The sequence below is a fragment of the Staurois parvus genome, unplaced genomic scaffold (assembly GCF_062004578.1).
Source record: "Staurois parvus isolate SC_StPar_1 unplaced genomic scaffold, SC_StPar_1.0 ptg000239l, whole genome shotgun sequence".
Lineage (NCBI taxonomy): Eukaryota > Metazoa > Chordata > Amphibia > Anura > Ranidae > Staurois > Staurois parvus.
Genome location: NW_028318035.1, coordinates 2,925,623 through 2,942,277, shown reverse-complemented (window position 1 = coordinate 2,942,277; position 16,655 = coordinate 2,925,623). Strand labels below are relative to the sequence as shown.

General features: G+C 44.3%; 1 protein-coding gene across 1 annotated transcript; it reads left to right on the top strand.

Moving 5' to 3' along the window:
* Positions 1-3,579: 3,579 nt before the first annotated feature.
* On the top strand, positions 3,580-15,379 carry LOC149459990 (SERTA domain-containing protein 2-like). The gene is made up of 2 exons (XM_089680309.1): positions 3,580-3,798; positions 8,926-15,379. The coding sequence occupies exon 2, from the start codon at positions 8,930-8,932 to the stop codon at positions 9,752-9,754; it is 825 nt and encodes a 274-aa protein (XP_089536435.1). The 5' UTR covers positions 3,580-3,798; positions 8,926-8,929; the 3' UTR covers positions 9,755-15,379.
* Positions 15,380-16,655: the final 1,276 nt, after the last annotated feature.

The following is a 16,655-nucleotide window of genomic DNA, read 5'->3' as shown; positions in this document are numbered from 1 at the left end:
TATCTAATTAAAAAAAATAAAACTATGATATATATATATATTGGAATTTGTATTTTTATATTTTATACTAATATTGGTGGTGATCAGTGACTTATAAAAAGACTGTGATAGTTCAGCGGGCAATCTGACACTTTGTGGGAACTGACATCACCAGTGACACGAATACAGTGATCTGTGCTAATGCTGTCACTGTACTAATGACATAGCCTGGGAAGGGGTTAACATCTAGAAGCAATCAAAGGGTTAAATGTGTGCCTAACAATGTGTAAATTGTGTAATGTCTGCTACTTTTATTAAGCTATGTGGCTGTTTATACTGCTTTACAGGGAAATAGCCACATTGCTACACTGGTAGAGAGCCCTGTGTTTTTTACCAACATAGTATTCTCTACTGTCATTCACTCAAGTACAGTGCTTTGAAAAAGCATTCATACCCCTTTAAGCTTTCCACATTTTGTCATGTTACAACCAAAAAACATAAATGGATTTTATGTGATAGGCCAACATAAAGTGGTACATGATTATGAAGTGGAAGGAAAATGATTTTTACAATTTTTTTTTACAAAATAAATCTGTGAAAAGAGTGGCATGCATATCTATTCAGCACCACAGGCCAATACTTTGTAGAACCACCTTTCACTGAAATTACAGCTGAGGGAGATAATACCAGCCCACTGACACTCCCAACACCCACTAGATGGAGAGTAAGCCAACTGCACCCACCGGGGGCACCCAGAAGTGCCAACCATACAGATATATTATACAGCTAAACAACAAACATCAATGCATAAACATATAGCATTAGTGTATATAGCAATATGCAAAGACCAGTGTGGCCATGGCCACTGGCCAAAGAGGATCATAAGGTATAAAGTCATTGTACAGGGCAAAAGCCTCAAAGTCCATGCAATATATAATCCGTCTCCACCATTGATTCCCCCAGTTGTACCCCCCCCCCTTCCCAGTATGTATGATACATGTATATTCTTAGCCCCCAAGTGCAGAACCTTACATTTATCAACATTAAACCTCATTTGCCACATAGTTGCCCAATTACACAGTGCTTTGAGGTTGGCTTTTAAATTAGAGACATCCTGTAAAGACGTTATTCCACTGTACACCTTGGTATCATCTGCAGAGACTGAAATGGGATTTATAATCCCAGACCCTATATTGTTTATAACCATATTAAAAAGTAAGGGTCCCAACACTGAACCTTGGGGTACACCACTGACAACCCTAGACCATTCAGAGTATGAATCATTAACCACTACTCTCTGAATACCATCTTTTAGCCAGTTTTCTATCCATTTACATACAGATTTTTCCAAGCCTGTAGACTTTACGTTACACATTAGCCGCGTGTGGGGAAATGTGTCAAACGGTTTTGCAAAATCCAAGTATACCACCTCCACCGCCACCCCTCTGTCCAAGTATACCACCTCCACTGCCACCCCTCTGTCCAAGTATACCATCTCCACCGCCACCCCTCTGTCCAAGTATACCACCTCCACCGCCACCCCTCTGTCCAAGTATACCACCTCCACCGCCACCCCTCTGTCCAAGTATACCAGGTCCACCGCCAACCCTCTGTCCAAGTATACCACGTCCACCGCCATCCCTCTGTCCAAGTATACCACGTCCACCGCCATCCCTCTGTCCAAGTATACCACGTCCACCGCCACCCCTCTGTCCAAGTATCCCACGTCCACCGCCACCCCTCTGTCCAAGTATACCACGTCCACCGCCACCCCTCTGTCCAAGTATCCCACGTCCACCGCCACCCCTCTGTCCAAGTATACCACGTCCACCGCCACCCCTCTGTCCAAGGTTTTGCTCACCTCCTCATACAAAGAACTCAGATTTGTTTGACAACTTCTGTCTTTCATGAATCCATGCTGTCGCTTAAAATATTTTTTTCCAGCAAGAACTCATCTATGTGGTCTTTTATTAAACTCTCCAGTATCTTCTTAACTGTAGATCTTACACTAACAGGTCTATAATTATTTGGTAAACATTTTGACCCCTTTTTAAATATTGGCACCACATTGGCCTTATGCCAATCCAGTGGTACTATGCCAGTCATTAAAGAGTCCCTAAAAATGAGAAACAATGGCTTTGAAATGACAGAGCTCAATTCTTTAAGGACCCGTGGCTGTATGCCATCCGGTCCAGGTGCTTTATTCACCTTTATTCTGTCTAAATATTTTTGGATCATATCAATTGTGAGCCAATGCGGATCATCTGGAGCTGTGTCAGTACCATGTCAATCATGGACAAGAGCTCCCCATTCTCCTTTGTATACACAGAGTTGAAGAAGGTATTTCATACATTTGTCTTCTATTTGTCCCCAGTAACCCACTCTAGATTATTTTTTTAATTATTTAATAATTAAATGAATGCCTATAATAAAGGTGTCTACTTTTTTTATATATATATTTATATATCTAGGTGAATTTTAATTTGGTTGTTCTGCCTACTGTCCCATCAATGGGTGGTTGGATGAAAACGATCCGCCTGTCCGTTTCCATCTGACCCGATCTGACGGACGGAAGGGGAATTGGATCCCCATCCGTCCCTTTTTTGCGGATCGGATGTCAGCGGGTGTAAACAAACACGTCCGTATACACCCGCTGCTCCATAGAGGAGAAATGGAGGTTCCGATCGGAAAAATGGGCAGGTGGACCTGAACGGAACGTCCATCTGAAAGAGGCCTTAGTGAATGAAGTTTTATTTTCCTTTGGTATACACTAATGCACCTCCATTTCTAGCATGAAGATGTTGAGGGGAAATCCACAGAGTCCTGCCTAGAGTGAGAGCTGAGAGGAAATCTTCCAGTGGGGACAGCTACAAGGGGGATTCCCCTCACTTTGGGACATTTCCTCGTGTTGTGTCTCTGTGATAGGAAGTCGGACATTTTCCTCTTGAGGCACAGAGAGCAAAAATCAAAATAACCCGGCTGGGGTTTATAGGCTTCCAAACTACACACAGGTTTGCGGTATTTGTACACAGGGGTGGACTATTTGGAAATTCTGGCACTGCCCAAGGGCCCGGGGTCAGTATGGGGCCCCATGAGATGCCCCTGGTACCTTTCATAGGCTTTTGTGGGTGTGGTTTGAGTGTGGACGACAACACGGGCCCCATGATCTCCTATTGCCCGGGGGCCATGAGTTGTCAGTCCGCCCGTTTTGTACATTTCACCATTTCCATCACTGGCTGCCCATAAACCTCCTCAGTGCAGGAGTATTACAAAAACCATAACATGTTTATTCAGTGTTAGTAGCAGGTCAGGCGTGTGCCCTTCCTGCCATGCACGGTGTCCGTTCTCTTCCACACATGCCCACCTCAGTCTATACCCGAAGGGCTCGTTGTGCACTTGTCAGGAGGAGCTCTCTGAGGTACACGGCGCCCCTGCGTCACCCTGACGCTAGCGAACCCACCCTGCTCTCCCATTGGCCGCTTGATATGGACAAGGTGTCTGTCACCCATGCAGCCAATCAGAAAATGGTTGCTGTGCTGCTCCCTCCGCCATTGGCCAATCAGCGGCGGCGCACCTGATAAGGGCCGTCAATCAGCTGGGGATCCTTCACGCACTTTTATGCCTAGTGCTGCTGGCGACGGCCGCTTCGGATGCGCAGTGTAGAGGAAAGGGAGCGTGCCGTCAGCCCGGCGGCCTGGGGGGGCCCCGGACGTGATGTGAGAAGGAGCGGGGTCCGCTGTGTGGAAGTTGTGGTTACCTAAGGCGGGGGCCGGAGGAGAGAGAGCGAGAGAGTCCGGGAGACACCAGCTGCTGCCTGAGGTGAGTGACAGCGCAACATGTCACCTGTAAATGGAGACCACCCTACCCTGACTACCCCCACCCCCCCGTACATGGAGACCACCTTACCCAGAACCCCCCCCCCGTACATGGAGAGACCACCTTACCCCGACTACCCCCCCCCCCCCATACATGGAGACCACCTTACCCCGACTACCCCCCCCCATACATGGAGACCACCTTACCCCGACTACCCCCCCTCTACATGGAGAGCACCTTACCCCGACTACCTCACCCCCCCCCCGTACATGGAGAGGCCACCACCTTACCCCTCTGCCCCCCGCCCCCGTACATGGAGAGACCACCTTACCCCGACTACCAGAACCCCCGCCGACCCCCCCCCCCCCCCCCGTACATGGAGAGGCCACCACCTTACCCTGACTACCCCCACCTGTACATGGAGAGACCACTTTACCCTGACTACTTCCCCTCTGCCCCCCCCATCCCCCGTACATGGAGAGACCACCTTATCCTGACTACCCCCCCCCGGTACATGGAGAGACCACCTTATACCGACTACTCCCCCCTGTACATGGAGGGGCCACCTCCTTACCCCAACTACCCCCACCTGTACACTGGGAGACCACCTTACCCCGACTAACCCCCCCCCCATACATGAAGAGACCACCTTACCCTGACTACGCCCCCCAGACATGGAGAGACCATCTTACCCTGATTACAAGCCCCCCCCCCTGTACATGGAGAGACCACCTTATCCTGACTACCCCCCCCGTACATGGAGAGACCACCTTATACCGACTACTCCCCCCTGTGCATGGAGGGGCCATCACCTTACTCCGACTACCCCCACCTGTACATCGAGAGACCACCTTACCCTGACTAACCCCCCCATATACATGAAGAGACCACCTTACCCTGACTACCCCCCCCTCGTACATGGAGAGACCATCTTACCCTGATTACAAGCCCCCCCCCCCCGTACATGGCGAGACCACCTTATCTTGACTACCCCCACCACCCCCCCATACATGAAGAGACCACCTTACCCTGACTACAAACCCCCCTTCCCTGTATATGGAGATACCACCTTACCCCGACTACCCCCCCCCCCCCCCGTACACCACGGAGAGACCACCTTACCCCGACTACCCCCCCCCCCCCGTACACCACGGAGAGACCACCTTACCCCGACTACCCCCCCCCCCCCCCCCCCGTACACCACGGAGAGACCACCTTACCCCGACTACCCACCCCCCCCCCGTACACCACGGAGAGACCACCTTACCCCGACTACCCACCCCCCCCCGTACACCACGGAGAGACCACCTTACCCCGACTACCCCCCCCCCCCGTACATGAGGAGACCACCATACCCTGACTACAAACCCTCCCCGTACATGGAGAGACCACCTTACCCCGACTACTTCCCCCCCCCCCCCCATACATGAAGATACCACCTTACCCAGACTACCCACCCACCGCCCCCGTACATGGAGTTGCCAACTTACCCTGACTATGCCACCCCCCCCCCTCCCTGTATATGGAGATACCCCCTTACCCCGCTATGCGCCCCCCCCCCTGCGTACAGGGCATTACCACCTTACTGCCTTACCCTGAGTACACATCTAAAGTCCCCACCTTTCCCTGACTACATCAATCCACCACCCCAACTACATTGCATTGCTCAAACTACACCGCACCCCGGCTACATCACCACTTTACCCTGACTACAGTACTCCACCCATCCATTTTTTTTTTTTTCTTTCGGGTGGCTGTAGTTTGAGGACCCCTGTTCTAAATGCTCAAGATTTACCTTCATGCTTTCCATGCATGAAGGTAAAAAAATCTGTGTGCAACACCCCCCCAGCCCCCACCAATCCGTGCCTGAGTCCCCCCTCTAATACAGCGATGTTCACAATGGCCTCGGCTGTATGGGAACTCTCCGTCCTCATTGGCTCTCGCTGTTCTATTTAACTTCATCGCAAAAGGATAACTGTTACTGTAACTGCTTATAAAGTGTGAGCTAGTGTTTGGGAGTGCTCTAATACAGGAGTGTTACTGGCCATATCGGGTGAAAAAAGCCCCAAAACCTAATGCAGCCACCACATCTAAGGATTGTAAGCTGCAATTTCATTTTTGGCTTTGGATTTTATATGGCTTTAAAATGAGTTTTGAAACTTCAAGACTGTTCAGATAGGAGTAGGCCTGTGTTTTGTGAATGAGTTGTGCCCAGCAGTGTGAATAGCAGTATCTTAAAGCAGAGCTACACCCAAAAGGGGAAGTTCTGCTTTAAGGACTGCACCCCTGCTCCTCATTAAAGATTGGCTCCTTTGGGAGGGCAAGGGGGCAGCGGGTACCCTAATTTTACGGGTACCCGCTATCACTTCCGGTCCGATCGCCCTAGGCGATCGGAAGTGGAAGTTGTCTGCCCTCCCTCTCTCCCTGTAGTCTTTTGGGACACTTGACAGGTCTCAGAAGACTACAGGACCATTCATAAAGCGCAGCACTACTCACGCATGCGCAGTGGGCATCTGGCTGTGAAGCCGCAAGCTCTCACAGCCGGGTTCCCACACTGAAGATGCCGGCCTCCTGGAGTACAGGACAGCCGGTAAAACGGGCTGCGGGGGACACACCTCGGGACCGAGGGACAGGTAAGTGGCTGTTAAGTCAGCACCTACAGTTTTTGTAGCTGCTGACTTTTATTTTTTGACAAGCCTTTTTAGCTAGGAGTTTGGGAGCCAGTTGGGAGATAAGGGCCAGCTTCCCACATTGCCTTGTAGACCTGATGCAAGGTGTCTGGGATGAAGTCTGCGGTTAGTTTATATAACTCAGCAGTGAAGCAGTCAGGGCCAGGAGCCTTAGCAGAGGGTACATTTTTGATAGTAGCATGGATGTCTTCCAATGTTCTAGGAGCATTAAGAGCCTCTAGCTGGGATTGGGTAAGCCTAGGCAGGTGTACAGTGGCTAATAAGTCCTCAGTGGCCTTAGGATCAATCGGGTCTTAATATAAAGTGTAGTAAGATGTGAAGTGTATTAATGTGAACATCTACAGGTGAAACATGGAAAATTAGAATATCATGCAAAAGTTCATTCATTTCAGTAATGCAACTTAAAAGGTGAAACTGAGATACTCATTACATGCAAAGCAAGATAGTTCAAGCCATGATTTGTCATTGTGATGATTATGGCTTACAGCTCATGAAAACCCCAAATCCACAATCTCAGAAAATTAGAATATTACATGCAATCAATAAAACAAGGATTGTACATAGAACAATATCGGACCTCTGAAAAGTAGAAGCATGCATATGTACTCAGTACTTGGTTTGGGCCCCTTTTGCAGCAATTACTGCCTCAATGCGGCGTGGCATGGAAGCTATCAGCCTGTGGCACTGCTGAGATATTATGGAAGACCAGGATGCTTCAATAGTGGCCTTCAGCTGTTCTGCATTGTTCGGTCTCATGTCTCATCTTTCTCTTGGCAATGCCCCATAGATTCTCTATGGGGTTCAGGTCAGGCGAGTCTGCTGGCCAATCGAGCACGATTATCCCACGGTCATTGAACCAGGTTTTGGTGCTTTTGGCAGTGTGGGCAGGTGCCAAGTCCTGCTGGAAAATGAAGTCAGCATCTCCATAAAGCTCGTCTGCGGAAGGAAGCATGAAGTGCTCCAAAATCTCCTGGTAGATGGCTGCGTTGACCCTGGACTTAATGAAGCACAGTGGACCAACACCAGCAGATGACATGGCTCCCCAGATCAACAGACTGTGGAAACTTCACAGTGGACTTCAAGCATCTTGCAGTGTGTGCCTCTCCATTCTTCCTCCATACTCTGGGTCCTTGAGCCTCTCCATTCTTCCTCCATACTCTGGGTCCTTGGTTCCCAAATGAGATGCAAAAGTTTCTCTCATCAGAAAAGAGGACTTTGGACCACTGAGCAACAGACCAGGTGTTTTTCTTTAGCCCAGGTAAGACCCAGACTGAGAGACCATTTAAAGGCTCAGGAACCCTTTGCAGGTGTTATGGCTTAATTAGCTGATTAGAGTGGGACACTTTGAGCCGAGAATATTGCACCTTTTCACAATATTCTAATTTTCTGAGATTGTGGATTTGGAGTTTTCATAAACTGTAAGCCATAATCATCACAATTATGACAAATCACGGCTTGAACTATCTTGCTTTGCATGTAATGAGTCTATCTCAAATTAGTTTCACCTTTTAAGTTGCATTACTGAAATAAATGAACTTTTGCACGATATTCTAATTTTGAGTTTCACCTGTATTTTAAAGAAGAAATTAAAGCCCAGCTTCCAAGAAAAGCAGTTCTTGCACTACCAATCTTCCCTCTCTGAAGATGCTGAAGAATCCTCCGGTTGTGACACTCGGCTCCAACACTATTCTCTTCTAGCGATGCAAAGAGTCACAGCGTGTGGTGGGGATTAGGTATCAGACAGAAGTGTATTAGATGCTGAAGATCCTTTGCCAAATGTGAGGGAAGATTGGCAGTGTGTTAAGTGTACCTGTTGCTTTGGCTGCTCAGACACCCATTATGATTATCTGGGTTGGGATGAGTGTGTCCAGGTCTAAGCTGCTGTTAAAAGGAGTCAGTTCCTTATCTACCTGCAAGCAGCACTGGGATCTTGGTTCAAAGCTCAACCAGGATACTACTTGCATGAAGTTTGCATATTCTCCCTGTGCTTGTGTGGGTTTCTTCCAGGTACTCCTGTTTCTTCCCACTCAAGACATGCTGGTGGGGTAATTGGCTTCTGTCTAAAATTGTCCCTAATGTTTGTATGTATGTGAGATAAGGACCTTAAGTTGTGAGGGCAAGGACAGCTGTGCATGTACAATGTGTAAAGTGTACTGTCAGTGTTATATAAATACCTGTAATAAAACAAATACAAAGTAGTGCTTTGTAGTAATCTGAATAAACTGGATACAGTTGGACAGGTTACAGCCGTGTCAGAAGTACCCTCATCCATCCATGTCTGATCTTTTAAAATGGAAATCTTCGCTCCAGATATAGCTGGCTGTCTGCATATCTATGTATCCTTGTGTACGTTACATGGTGTAGTAAGGGTTTTGGTCAAATCAGATTGATTTTTTTTTCTCTGCTCAGCATAACGGCTATCACCATTTTGTCTCTGCAGACCCATGCTTGGTAGAGGACTTAAACGCAAGTTTAATGATTGTGAAGAGACCATGACTGACTTTACTTGTGCCTCAGATTGTAACAGAAGTATGCCATACAGTCATCAAAGGCAACTAGTGCTCAATATGTGCCTCAACAAACTGCAAAGCTATAAAATGCTGGCAGAGCCTAATCTGCACCGCTCTGTTCTTATAGCTAATACAGTCCGTCAGATTCAGGAGGAAACAAGGCAGGAGGCCACCCAGCTGCCAGCAATTGTGGATAATGACATTCCCCCCAACAGTTTAATGTACACAGGAAGTGATTTCCTGGAGACCTCCTCCTTAAATCTGCCTTTTGGAATCAACACTGAATTTACAAGGGATTCCTTGCCCAGTGAGAATCCAGTGGAAAGTTTGATGGAAGTCACAGATGATGACATGTCTTCTGCTATTTCATCGATTCTCAAGGATCTTGATTTTGTTGAGGACATCAGCCCTATTCCCTCTGGCCCTGTTGCAGATGAGCCTCCAAAAGCAGTTGAAAATGGATTCAAAGCCGAAAAACTAGACACAAGAGGAACAGAATGTGTCTTTGGTTCTTTCGAACTTACAAGTTCTACCAGTTACTTAAAAGATTTATCTGTGGATGACATTTTTGATGACATAGATACATCAATGTATGACTCAGATGTTGGGTTTTCTTTCTTGGTTTCCCCAAGAATGCAGCCTACTTTAGAAGAACCTCTAAAACTATATACACTGTGCAATAATTCCTCCAACATGCAAGTATGCAGGACAGATTTGAACGATTTGGACCACATTATGGAAATTTTAGTTGGATCATGACCATTTAATCTTCTGACCTACTTTACATTTTTAAAGAAAGATAATGGGTTCTGAAGTTTGTTTTTTTTTTTTTTTTCCTTACTACAGCTAAGGTCATTCAGCACTTAATAGCTGCCATTACAGTTGCACAAATCAGGCTTTTTCTTTGACTTGGATATACAGCAAGATGACTGACGTTTTTAAATTGCCTATGGAATCTCAGACTGCTTGCCAACATTCTTACAGTATTATGTACATCCTTCAGTTGGATAAAATGGCTATTTTTCTAACTCAGTCTTTCTATACTTTCATAGGATAATGACCTATCAGAGCCAATGTGGGATGTCACTACGTGTACATAGCGGACACTACCTCTCCACAATGAAGTGCTAAAGACCTACTCTTGTGCAGTACACGTTCTAGGTTTTTTTTATTTTGCAGTTTTTCGGTTTGTGTTTTTGGTAGCATTTTAACAAACTGATATTGTAATTTTTAGATTATGTTCTGTTTAATTTATAAGTGGATTGTTTCATTCTCAGTTTTGTAAGTAGTAGATCATGTGGTTTGATTCTTAGTTTTCTATAACATGCGCTGTCGTCCACACAGACCAGTGGAAGCACATTTTAGGATTAGATTGAGGGTGAGGATGCATTTACAGCCAAGGATGAGCAACATGGAGGTGTGGCCCTCAGTAACCAGTTAGACTAAACCAGTTGCCACTGCAGTTTTGATAGTAAAAGCAACATTTTGACAACTTTCACCTTTTTTATAATTCCTGTTGGATATCACGGGGCTAGTTTATAAACTTACTGATTTGTTTGCAGTATTTGTTTTTAGAAAAGCCAAATGTTTGCAGTATATGTTGCAACTATTCTGTTTAAGAGACTAAACAACATTCAAGCCTCAAGCAGCTGCTTATGACAGTTGGCTAGATCTGTTCATTCTCAAAGATTTTCAATTTGACATTTGTAATGTTTTTGTATAGCATATATTGATCTCTTCGATACTTAAGGGGTAACGTTCTGATTGATTTGGTATCTGCTCACCTAAAGTGATATAGCGATGAAAATTTTACGAGTGGTCATATGACCACTTTCTGTTCTCATTGCTAATGGTTAGCCTATATGAAGCATTTGTCAGTGTGTGTAGTTGGTTTTTTATGTACTTAGTCGTCTGCCTGGAGTTCAGCTTTAGGAAATACTGCAATAACAGCTGACTTTAACCACTCCTTACGGTCTTTGCACATTAAGACTGCTATGGGCCTTGGCGTTTCCTTCCTGTTCTTCCCATTCTCTGCACAAGGCAGATTGGACTCTTCTGAGCCTCTAAACTGAGATCTATAGGTAAGGTTGATCCAAGGAATATCCGATGCCTTTCGGGGTATCAGGAAGGAATTTTTTCCCCCTGCAGTAGTAAATTGGATCATGCTTTGCTGGGTTTTTTGCCTTCCTCTGGATCAGCTGTGGGTATAGGATTATAATTTTTTTTTTTTTTTTGGCAGACTATGCAACTAGGTACTTTCTCTGATGTCCAGACCATCTCCAATGCAGGTAGAGAATAGTGTTTTAAGAAAGAGAGGAAGGCACCTCTAAGTGAAGTATTGACAATTTATTCAGTAAACAATGGAAAATTTGCACTTACAAGATAAATGGTTAAAAAGACTCATCGTGTGGTAATTAGATCCAGGTGGGACATCCAACCGTCCAGCAGCAAACTATGCCTTTAGGATCAGGAAGTAGAGTCCAGGATGGAGCCTATTGAGCATGCTCTGAAATGCATTACCGCCCCCTTCACCTGCTACATCTGACTCTGCTCTCCAAGCTTCATTTTGATGCGCAGGCACATCCTGGACTCTGCTTCCTGATCCTATAGGCATAGTTTGCTGCTGGATGTCCCACCTGGATCTAATTACCACATGATGAGTCTTTTTAACCTTTTATCTTAGTGCCATTGTTTCCATTGTTTACTGAATAAATTGTCAATACTGCACTTAAAGGTGCCTTCCTTTTTTTCTTGTCTCTGCATTAGAGCCTTGCTTTCTCTCTAAGAGCTGCCTCAGTGTTACTGCTCCCATCCATCCCTGATATCCATCTGGCACCTTTTTCTTACAGCTACAGAGGTTGGGCTCCAACAAGCGCGCCCTATATAATATACGTTTTCAGAGAATAGTGTTCTATCCACCTTCCTGGAACGGTTTCACCACGAGAGAAATACTCAATGGCTGTGACAGCTTTTATATAAGCTGACTATTGGCAATGAGAACAGAAATGAGTCATGTGACCACTTGTAAAATGGCAAATTCCACAGCTAATTGTATCACATCAATAACATAGCGCTGTGCCAGCAAAACATTACTATGACTTTATTATCCTTATCTGTGTTACAAGAAGCTATGCCCATGCTTTCCAGTGAGGGCACCAAATCCCCAAGAATCCAAAGTTTTTTTTGTTGTTTTTCATAGCAAAAACAAACCAATCCATTTCACTGGGCCCAACAGACTACCCCTTCATCAGGGTCCAGGAATTTTGACTAGGCTTAAATGGACTCTGGTAAGCAGATATTCAGATCTGAACATATTTCTGATACAGAACAGGTCACTCTACGCTTAAATAACATGTCAATCACTGGTTTTGGGTGGTCACTGCAAATATTTGCAAAAAAATGTGTGCTGTGTACTGCACTACTCTCCTGATGAAGCAGCCAGAGCTGCAGTGCATGTGCAGCTGTCTGCCACCATTTCCCCATTGTACTTAATTCAGCACTGATCTGGTACAGCGCCTTTTTTTGGATTTTTTCCCCCCATTTTTGCAAAGGAATTTGTGGTTTTAGAATTTGGAACCCAGCAGTGACCGTCCAGCACTGGTGGAGGACATCTTCAGCGTACAATGGCCTCTTCTGTATCAATGGTCGAACGTTCTGATCTCTTTAGTATCTGCTTACCTGAGTTCATTAACCAATAAAGCGGGACTTTACTAGAAAAAAAATTGAAGTCCTGCTGATTCTTGCCCTCCCACTAGCCTGTAATTGAGGTTTTTGGGAGGAGTAAGGGTGCAAGTACAGATTTTATTTTCTTTATTGGTAACAGCTCCCACTTCTACAATCCTTGCCTGGGTGAGGATCATGTCCCTTGCCCTGCTGCCTTCTGGACACATAATGTCCAGGAGGCTGCAGGACAATTCACAAAGCAATGCACAAGCTTGTGCATATACAATGGGGAGCCCTCGATGGTTTGATGGCAGGAAGGCATTTAGGAGGGTGATAAGTCAAATTTGGTAATTTTTCAGGTAAACTTTGTTGATTAGAGGTGGTTTTCTTTGGAATTTACCCCCTTGATTGGTTTAGTGAGCCTTACTGTGACTCAGTAATGTTGCTGCTCAGTGCTGAAACTCCAGGCAGCATCCTCACTTTAAATCTGCCCTAAAAATCGTTTCCCAGCTGTGTTGATGTGTACTTTCTGAAAGTATGCTGGCACTTTACTTCTGAGGCAGTCCTTGGCTTCTCCTAGAGCTGATGTTTTCACTTTTCTACCTCAGAAACCTTGCTTAATTGTGGCAGGTTTCTAAACTTCGGGTTCGCAGTCGAGCCTGTAGATTTTGGCTTGTGTATATTGTGCTTTTTATTACATCGATTGACAAGCTATGCATTTTGTAGGTGTTGCAACTGTGCTGTGAGCATGTATGCAAGTAGTGCAGCATTTCTCAAATTTCATAAAGAAATTTTTTTTTTTTGTCTTGAAGTTGGATTTATTTTTGGTCCTCTGCTTGCTCATGCTGCTCCACACCAGTGCCTGCATCTGTCTACCTCCTCACTGCGGACCAGTCCTCAGTAGTAGAGAATTGGTCTGAGCGGGGATGACAGGAGCAGGGTCAGACTTGGAGATAAACCACTCCAGATAGCAGGTAAGTATAGGAGGGTTGTATAGGAGCACCAGCAGGAATGACCTCAAAGCATTGGTATACTTTCAGATCCGCTTCAATATTTTCTTCATGTATTTTACATTCAAATGTTTGCAGATCTGAATGTGCCAGGGATTACAATTGCCTGGCATACAATATCTGGTTATTTACATTATTTCAGTCTTTATCTTCATAGAAAGTCAGATTTCCATAAGCTTCTAGTTGTATGACATAACCATGTTATTGCAGAAACTCTTTAGCCTTTTCTGGAAAAAGGAAAACCTATTCTGATGGTGTCCCCATATTGGTGAATTTTAGTTTTGATTATGGCCATGTGTCCTAAGCATGCTACAGCTGAGTAGGGCTGAACAGGAAAACAATGTTTGTTTCTCATTCAGTGGAGGCGTTTTATGCATTGCTATGGGTAAGCTATACTGTTAGCCAGCATGAAGTGACGTAAGGATTAAGTACCAATAAGCGGTGGCCATATACGGTGCTGGTGCTAGATTTCATTTGAACATTTGTACAGAAAATTAAAAAAAAAAGTTAAAGCATGAAATAGTACCATAAATTTTATTTATAAATCCCCTAAAATTTGTTGCATACCATGCCCATGGTTCAGATTTTAACATTTTGGTTTTAGGATGCACGGAAGTAGTGAACTTTTTTTCCTTTGACTCTGCCACATAGCATATACAATGAACAAATGTCCACAAAAGTGTTTTGCTTCCTGATCAAACTTTACCTTGAACATATGCATTACCTTAAGCGCAGCTTTTCCCAAATAGAAACCACATTCACAGTTTTATTCCTTCAAATAAGAAACAGGAGAACATTTCCTTTCTTTGACTTTCATTTTTATCATCCCTGTGGTTGAAAAGCATTGTCTCCATTAACGATTAGAAAAATCAAATGAGTGTACTGAAAAATTATAATCCTAACACTGTTTTTGCAGCTCCTGGTTTTTAATAAATTCTTTAAATTCACAATCCATTTTATTAGTAAGCAGAGTGTGGGATTATTTTTTTTAACCATATGCAGTGAATAATTACATCCAAGACCAGCAAAATGACTAACAGAGGCTGGTGCAGGTTCATGTTTGCATTTGTGCAAGTGATAGCAATTTTCTGTTTAGTGGATATCTTGTGAAAATCTTCTATAAATGGAATTTTGCTGGGAGGGGATATAAAATTATCAGTAGACTGAAAAAGGCACTGTAATGTTGCAGGTCATACCCTTAGCTTGAAAACAATCTACCACCTGGAAGGTTGATGCTCATGCTAAATTCTTGAACCAGAGAATTGGGGAGGTCAGCCTAAACCTCACTTGAAACTGTAATAGACATTTGCATACTGACCATAACCTAAGCTTAGAACCTGAGTTTTCAGCTGAAGGCAAGTAAAAAATTTGGTTATAGTTGTAAAAAAAAAATCATGTTTTTCAGGGAACATTTCCACTCTTTGCACACTGGATTAACCAGAGTATTTATTTACCCCCCCCCTTCCTGACCAGGCCATTTTTTGCACTATGGTGCTGCGTTACTTTAACTGACAATTGTGCGGTCATGCAATGCTGCACCTAAATTTACCTCTATTTCCCACAACTAGAGCTTTCTTTCAGTGGTATTTGATCACCAGTTTTATTTTTTGTGCTATGAAAAGACAATTTTGAGAGAAACTTTGCCTTTTTGCTATTAAACATGTCCAGTAAAAAATTTAAAATCAAATTTTTGTAAATTTAGGCCAAAATATATTCTGCTACATGTCTTCCCAATACGTGTAAATTGATTTACGTGAAAGTTATAGCATTTACAAATTGTGGGATATATACTGTGATTTTTTTAAATTTTGCTAGTAATGGCGGTGATCAGCAACTTATAGTGGGATTGCAGCAGGCGTTCTGACACTGGGGGGAACTGACTGTGTCACTGACATAATAAAAAGCACTGACACTATACTCTGACTCCCCCGTCGGAGATGCTTGGCAATCACCTGCTGGGACCCAGTGATTGACAGCTATGGCCACAAATGGCGGCGCGGGTGATTTTGCGCACCTATGCTGCCCTGTAGCAGTACTGCTGCTATAGTGCGGACAGGAAGTGTTTACAAATCACTGTTGGCAGAAAAACGCTAATTTTGGGTGTTTTTTGTGATTGCATCTAGGAGCTTTTAATGTTTGTCTTTGGGGGGGGGGTTTTTTGCCAGAAAGACACTCATACGCAAAGCAGAGGGGTGGTTTTTGTTTTTTTTTTTTTGTTTTTTTTTAGTTTTTTTTATGCTGAGCTTTTTTTTTTTTTTTTTTTTTTTTTAAAAACTACCTAATGTTCATGAACACATTAGTTGTTTAGGGGAAAATGCTAAACTCTTCTAGGAACATTTTTTTTTTCTTAAGCCAGTGTGCATGGAGCCTTTAGGATTTGTAGAAAGACCAAGATAAAAACAATGTAAGTGCCCGTTCAGATATATGCGGATTGGATGCAGTTTGAACCACATCCAATCCGTATGACATATGAGCAGGCACCATAGGAAGCATTTTTCACATGGCCGGTGCACTGGCGGTGTGGATTCAGTGCGCTTTTGGAGAGTCGTATCCAATTTCTGAGCAGTGCAGTCTGGTTCAGGTGCAGATTACAGGCTATTGACTTCTATGGGAACGTTTCTATATCTGACGTGCTCAGGGTAAAATCCTGAGCTGATCTTGTACTGAACCTGATGTAAACCTGACCCGGTGAACAGCTATTGTATCAATTAGCTTCAATCTGCACCAGGCATGTGAATCAGTTTTAAGGTGTGTGTGTGTGTGTGTGTGTGTGTGTGTGTCCCTTCAGCATTATTCTTTAGCAATATAAAGTGTTGTAATTGGGTTTTTTGTGCACTTTTTTTTGGTGTGGCCCGCTAAATGCTTGCATCATTTAGCAACAAATTCCAATTTTGTGATTTTTCTACAAAGTCATTGGCCCAGGACACATACCTGAAGCTGGAGAAGTATCTCAGCCCAGGAAATAGCAGTTTCTGAAAGGTCAGTAA